The sequence below is a fragment of the Telopea speciosissima genome, chromosome 1, assembly GCF_018873765.1.
Source record: "Telopea speciosissima isolate NSW1024214 ecotype Mountain lineage chromosome 1, Tspe_v1, whole genome shotgun sequence".
Classification (NCBI taxonomy): Eukaryota; Viridiplantae; Streptophyta; class Magnoliopsida; order Proteales; family Proteaceae; genus Telopea; species Telopea speciosissima.
Genome location: NC_057916.1, coordinates 9169596 through 9176939, shown reverse-complemented (window position 1 = coordinate 9176939; position 7344 = coordinate 9169596). Strand labels below are relative to the sequence as shown.

Sequence of the window (7344 nt, the reverse complement as noted above, 5' to 3'; positions counted from 1 at the left end):
GGCTTTGCTACTGTTATATACTAATATACTCTCCATCCTCCCCCTATGGATAGTGGCTTCGGAGGGTTACAATGGCTGCAATTAAATGGGAAATCATGTTCGAAACCAACGCAGTAGTGGAAGAGTTTGCAATCGTAGTAGGTGTCTTGAGAACTTAGTGAGGGTACACTATGTCTGAAGCCTCACCGTCGGTCACCTCACCAAGCTTTTCATCTCAGAATCGCGAACACTGCGGTACTGGCATTGGTGGAACGAGCCGCGTGGCTCAACCCTGAAAGGTGATTTGTGGACAAGTTCAAAGATCGAGCTTACAAACGGGTGAGGTACATGCTCATATTGTATGTCCTACGACAGCAGGGGCAACACCGTCTACAGCCCACTGTAACAGACAGTGATTGAAATGGTGGAGGCCGCTTATGAAGCCATAAGCCTGGAGCTGCAGTGCGGTGTACACCCTCGGCCTGGCGTGGTTGACAATATCTCCTTCCAGCCTCTGGCTCAGGTTTCCTTGGACGAAGCTGTTTGACTTGCTAAACTTGTTGCTTCCAATCTCGGCAAATGACTCCAAAGTTTTAATCGTTAACCCTTAGTGCGTCACGATCTGCATTATCGATTCACCATGTCATGTATTCATGGATTATTTGTTTTCAAAACCCTTCTGAATTCTGAAGCTGATTTGCAGGGGGGGAGGCAGAGGGAGAGAAAGCTGGAGAGGGGAAGGGGAGGCCACGAGGGAGTGCCAGATAGGGAGAGGGAGGTTTGGAGGGGGAGGGGGAGGGAGAATCCGGCAGGGTCGATCGAGAGAGAGAGTACTTTTCAAATTTTATTATGTGCCTGGAGTGGTAAGTTTACTCCATTGCAACTAGTGGTCACGCGGTTTCAAGTCGGAAAACAGTCTCTCCGTGAACCGGTGGCTGCTTTACTGGTAGGAGCCTCATGCATTGTTTTTAAAAAAAAAAAAAAAAAATCTATTATGATCCTGGATTTGGTTTCCATTTTCTCTTCTCTTTAAAATGATAATTCCATTTATCAATACTGAAAAGCATAGACCAAGTACTATTACAAGCGACAAGTTTATCCTTCTCTGAATATAAACTCAGCCACTATGGTGTTTCCTATAACCTAGCCTCTTGATTGATTTCGAAATGTTTTTTTTTTTATTTTTTTAATGAAAGATTGATTTGGAGAAATTTCTGAGGCATGACCAACCATATTTTCTCTTACGGAAATGTACTTAATTATTACAAACTCAGCATAATTGGGCTCAATTTAAAAAAAACCAAAATGTGAAAAGATGCTATTGCCGGCTAGAAAATCAGGGTGACTCAATCCATTCCATTAGCTCTTGAGAGTCTTCTTCAACTGGAAGCCCTGTTGCTCCTACTTGCTTTTTGAAGTTCATCTCTCCTGGCAATTTGCAATTTTTGAGTCTTGGCTTCTTGCAGGGAATAGCATCTGCAATGTTCTGATATGGCTGGAACTTAAATGAACAAAAAGCACCATTAATTGTTCAAAAGCAATCTCAGGCTTCATGCTCCTCAATTATGTTTCTCCATTTTCTTGAGAGTGCAGGCTAACCCATAACTCAACCATACAAATCAAGATCATCTGTAATGGTCAAACCACTTCTCTTACAAGACAGTGAAAAGGAGGCAAGGTGATTATAGAAAACCCACTGAAATTCTGTTGAAGCAAGGACCTCTGTTCTTCTATTTGAAGTACTATTAGAGAGATAATGACAAAAAAATACTTATATATGGTTTCCCCATTCAAATGAGAGAGCCTTTGGGTCACAAGGTTTTGTCCATGGTTTGGAAGCAGGACCAGCAATCAGCTAAGCCACCAATTTTCCTACAATGCAGAGAAGCCCTGTTCAAGAACTGTGTTTATGGCAAATAATGTGTAAATGCATTCTCAAAAAATAAAATAAAACATCTGGACCCTTAACCTGGTAGCCCACTGACACATTTGCCCCTGATGCCTTTTTTTATTTTTATTTTTCCTTTCTATTAAACTTAGAAATTGCAAATCTAATATGAATCTTTGCTGTTCACGGCTGCTGAATCCCCCTCCCCCTTTTATTGCCCACTCTAGTGATTAACATAAGAAAAATCCTATCTATTAGACATGGAAACTCAAAGTTTGATTTAACTATATGATATGCTTTCAGGCTCAAAAAAAAAAGAAAAGAAAATCCTTAAATCCTTAGGGAATCATATTTGAAGTGATTATTATTCAGAAGTGCTCCCCCACAAGGGAAAGTAGTTAGAAACAGAATAGAGACCCAAATTGGTATGTCAGAAGTAATTGAAGACAATTTTTTTCCTTATTTCAGAAATAATATATGAAGTGATTCTTATTCAGAAGACCACCTCCCCCCAAATTGAAGGAAGAAACAGAACAGAGAGAGACTTCTGATACAAGTTCGATGAAGCAGGGGAACAATCAGTTTTTCTTATGGAAAGAAACATAAAAGGATTTTTATTAGGGGTGGAGGTCTACTGGATTTCAATTTCTTGTAAAAAATTTCTTTTTCTTTTCCCCTTGTTTGTTGTTTTATAAACTGATATGTAGCTTCTAACTTCTCTTCAGAGAAAAATCATTAAACTAAGATTAGATCATTCTGAACTTCTGTGTTTGATTTATTTATGAAGAAACTAAAATCAATTACATACCTCCTTCTTCTTCTGCTGCTATTTCTGCTTCCAATACTGCTGCTTCCACTGCTTCCAGTGCTTCCACTGTTATTGCTGCTTGTTACACCACTATCACTGTCCCCTGCAACTGAATACCTTTTCTTCCACCACTCCTTATCAACACCTTTCTCTTGTGCCTCCAAAGATGAAGACTTTTGTGAGATTTTAGAACCTGTATCCATTGAAAAGCTCTTCTTTATCGTCCCCAGAGAAAGTGGGAAGAACATCTTAAGCAGGACAGGTTCAGTTTCCATACTTACACTTCTACCAATCCGACCCTTATTTCTTTCCTGCCTCTTTTTCCTCTTTGCTTTCTCACTCTTTATATCATTACTGTTCGTATCTGCACTAGCCTGAACATATGGCTTTTCCACAAGGTCCTGCAAGGAGAGCTCATACGAAGTTTCCGGCATGTTTCTAATCATCTCCATGAGCTCCTTTCGGCTTCTGGCAATCGCATGGGTCCGAGATGCTGGAGAAAGGGAGCTGTGGTGCAGAAGTGAAGTCTCTGGTTCATTAATTCTAGCTGGGCTTGTCTTCCATAGTGTTGGTGATGGAGGTCCGGATTCTTCTCCTTCTGATCTTGCTCTAAATTCAATTCCACTACCTTCTAAAAACCCATAATTCTCATAGTTTTGAGCTGTTCTTGGAGCCCTGATGCTGGAATCCGATGAATAGTCATAGTTTCTGGAGAACCCATGTTGGAGACGAGACATGGTTGAGATTTGAGAGCACTATGGTAGGAGAATGAAAGAAGAGTTGAGGTTTGAGACTTTTGAGGAGAAGGCTGGAGGTAGTTGTAAGTGCATTATCATCATCGATCCCTTTGGAGTTTGGCTCAAATTTAAGAATTTTCTATACAGGGAGTGATGGTCCAGATGGAGGCTGCCTGTGTGAGAGTCATAAAAGTCAAGGGCTTCTGGATGGGTATGCGTAGTGTAGGTCCCATCTCTTTTCAAATTCCAAAATTTCTCTTTCAATGCACACTTTGTCTCTTGTTTTGTTGCTTTAAAAAGACTTCTGTGTCCTTTGTTCATGCAATCCACTCTTCCTTCCACATAATATCAATGATAATTACTAGTTTCAGGTTTTGGAGTACAAGTTGGTGAGGGCCATCCTTTAACCTTTTTTAGCATGCAAGTTACAGATTCATTAGAACTTCCCAGACACAGAATGACCTTTTTATATCATTTACCCCTTTTGGTTGGTTGAGGTGTGTTTTTGAGATGGGTTCATCTGAACCACCTAGGTTGGGGATCTGGTATCCTCCATGTCATCCTTTCTTCATATGACATTGTTGTGGGAGAAAATTCTAATATCAATGTTGATTTAAGAGATTAGACTAATTATTATTGTTGGGGTTTCACGTGAAAGCAATGATCCTATGTCGGATGTGAATAACTCGATGTGAAGACTTAGACTTGATCAATCTCTCTTTAGTTTAACAAGTAGTATCAGAGTCGGGATGTGGTAGCTCCTGTGTATATCTAAGATGGAGAAAATCCTTTGGAAAGATCTCAATTCCTATGGTGTGCTCTCACGTGTAAGAAGAAATTGTTGGATTCCATGCGAAAGCAATGATCTCATATTAAATTAAATGTGAATAATCCCCTGTAAAGACTTATAATGATTTGAATACCCTCTCCTTAATGATTAATTTTTGAGAATGAATTCTACCCAAATTCTAACATTTAGAACAAATTCATGATGATTCTTACGGATCAACCTTGAATGAAGAAAAATGAAAACTGGTGGGAAGAACATGTTGTTGCCGGTCTTGTCATCCCTTCTATGTGGGGATGAAGAAGAACTTTTCCATCATGCAATTGGCATTGACTACAAGTCCCAAAGTTTAATTAATGAAACAGATATGTTAGGGAGGGAACATAATTTAAAAGTGACCGATTATATGTTTTTGTCAAGAAAAGAAAGAGGGCACATCTGCCTTTAATGTTGTTTTCCCTTGATTGAATATTTGATGCTACTTCCTTATCAGTATTGTCAATAGGTTAGAGAAAAAAAATTTTAAAACATTCTTTCCACATCTGGGTACCACACAACCCTAAAATCGTGGGCACCATGGGGAAAGAAAATGGTGTGACCACTTGTGGGGATGTGATTTGAGAAGATTTGAAAAAAAAAAAATGAGAGTTTAGCATGGCAAATTTCTAGTTTTTTTGGGTCTAATTTATCACCTCTAATAATAAGTTTATTTTATTAATTTAATCAAGGCAAAAAAATTTTCTGATTTGTTGACTAAGATGGGATGTGGGGTTTGGACTAATTCATCGATAAAAAAAACATTAAAAATACCATTATTGAACGAAATTCCTGAAATATTCTTTCCTTTTAATTAGTATCTGGTTAAGTTCCCTATAAGTTTTTATAAAAAAATAAATAAAAAAATTTGCCAATAAGTTGCTCAATGAAATTATGAATTATGTCTATGGGGAAAGTTTTCTTCCACCTGTGAAAAGGTGTTCACCCACCCATCTAGGGTCATTATTATTCCCTCCCTACTAGATGAGATTACAACTATTCTTTACCCTTAATGAGGGTATTCAAACTCCCCCTATTAACTATTTAGGTAAAGTTGCAATAATTTCAGATATACATGTGGGGTATCTCTTAATTTTTCTGGTTTCATTATGGTGAGGCAATTAGGACCCATCTTGACCCTGAAACAAATTTTGAGAAAAAGGCAGCTAGACAATCTCAACTATTTGGATGGTGTTGGATTTCCCATCTGATGGAGAAGTTCAGGGCACTACACATGAATTATGACTTTATATCTCATGACAATAAACATGAGACTTCTATGAATTATTTCCCTAATTATTATCCTTTGCACTACTGGCCTTTTCAAAATTGTAGGTATTCCAGTAGTTTTCCACCCAAGATTGAGCCTTATCTATTGCTTCAAGTGAGGTTACCAAAAACATCTATTACTTCTTGTCTCACAATATTGGAGCCAGTAGAGGCTGCTTCACATATTTTTAATGCATTCACCTAAGAAATTAAAGTAGCCCATAAATAGGTTTCAATATGATATTATAATCACAACCTGATTATATGAGAAAACATCTCACCCCCTCCCAAAAAAAAAAATTAATAAAAAAGAAAAAACAGAGAGGTTTATTTAAATGGCTTAAGAAAAATCCAATAGGGTTTCGAGAAGCTCTAATGAGAGAGAGCCTGAACACGTTAATTTTTGGCATATTTAGTCAATTAGGTGGGAATAACAAACATGAAATGTTGTGAGATGTTGGAGACTCGAATCTAGAGATGTAAATGGATAGTCAAAATTTTGAATTTGATTTGAATTCGTCTTTGTTTTGGGTAATTGGACACAAATTTGAATAGCTTTTGATATATGTATATGATAATTGATTATATATGGATTTCGATATTGATATATCTGCTTCGATAATATCCACTCCATGTAATAACTTTATAATCTATAATTATTTAAGAACTTAGGCTTTATATGTATTATATATTGCATGTTTATTTATATTTTTGCCAAGTAGAAATAATTCTGCATTATTTGTGTACTATTTTACTTATATTTATAGATTAAAAAGTGTAATGAGATATTAGGAGAATATGAATTTGGATACTCAAATGTAATGTCCATCAGATATCTGAGTGAATTCGAATAACACATATGTTAGTTGGATATGAATTCGAATACTAATGTATCTGTTTCGAATTCACTCTATTTACATCTCTATGCAACCTCATAGCCTCAGACAATAGTTCCTCCCATTACAAAACTTCTCTTAATTGAACTGAGCTAAATATTTAAATATTTTCTCATTATATGTTTTCTTTAAAAAAAAAATATAAAGTTTTAATCTGATCTATACATCTAATTTCCATTGTTATTCATGAATGTAAATTCGTAGGTTAGATGTTGTGATCTCTTAGAATAAATTGAGTTTGATTTATTGAAATAACTTATAATCAAGGGAGGTGAAATTGTTAATCGTTGGAGGTAAAGGTTATTAGTTTTCACCTAAAGAAAACTATTTTGCATTTTCATTGACTTTTTAGGGTGGATTCTCTACACCTCATAGGCTGTAGAAGTTATCTTTACAATACCACTTCAAGTTATACTACATGGTACATTGAATAAGCCTAAAATTTTGTAGACAAGTAGATCCAAAGTTCCTACACCCACGTCTTTCTTCTTTTTTTTTCTTTTTTTTTTTTGTTTTTTTTTTTGTTTTTTTTTTTGGGGTAAGACCTATACCCACATGTCAAGGTCAATTAGCCGAATGGAATTTGTCAAATGGTAAAATACAACACTGAAATTCAAGATTACCCTTAAAAAATTTTATGCATGGGCAAAGAGTGCATGTACTAAGCGGATGTACTATACATAACATTTAAGTAAAATCTTTCTTGCATTTTTTTTGCATCAAGGATTTTATGCACTTAATAAAATATTTTAGTACATTACTTTTTAATACGAAAAAATAAATACTGTTCACACAAAATGATAAACAAAAATAAGGAGAATGAGGTGCGGTGGACATTTAAAAAACAAAAAAAACTTATTTTACCCAAGGAAAAAGGGGAAAAAATTGTTTCCAATATCGCTCTCTTTTTAAATTTTAAGTAACAACAATCTATTTATATTTAG

At 36.1% G+C, this 7344-nt stretch overlaps 1 protein-coding gene across 4 annotated transcripts; it reads right to left on the bottom strand.

Moving 5' to 3' along the window:
• Positions 1-1177: 1177 nt before the first annotated feature.
• On the bottom strand, positions 1178-3451 carry LOC122647325. 4 transcript variants are annotated; one of them, XM_043840751.1, is made up of 3 exons: positions 2676-3451; positions 1364-1455; positions 1178-1324 (listed from the first exon to the last, which is right to left on the bottom strand). In XM_043840751.1, exons 1-3 carry the CDS (start codon positions 3410-3412, stop codon positions 1308-1310), a joined length of 846 nt encoding a protein of 281 aa, XP_043696686.1. In that variant the 5' UTR covers positions 3413-3451; the 3' UTR covers positions 1178-1307. The 4 variants fall into 4 exon arrangements, with proteins under 4 accessions (XP_043696686.1, XP_043696703.1, XP_043696695.1 ...); XM_043840768.1 differs by having other exon boundaries at positions 1178-1869; XM_043840760.1 differs by having other exon boundaries at positions 1178-1455.
• Positions 3452-7344: the final 3893 nt, after the last annotated feature.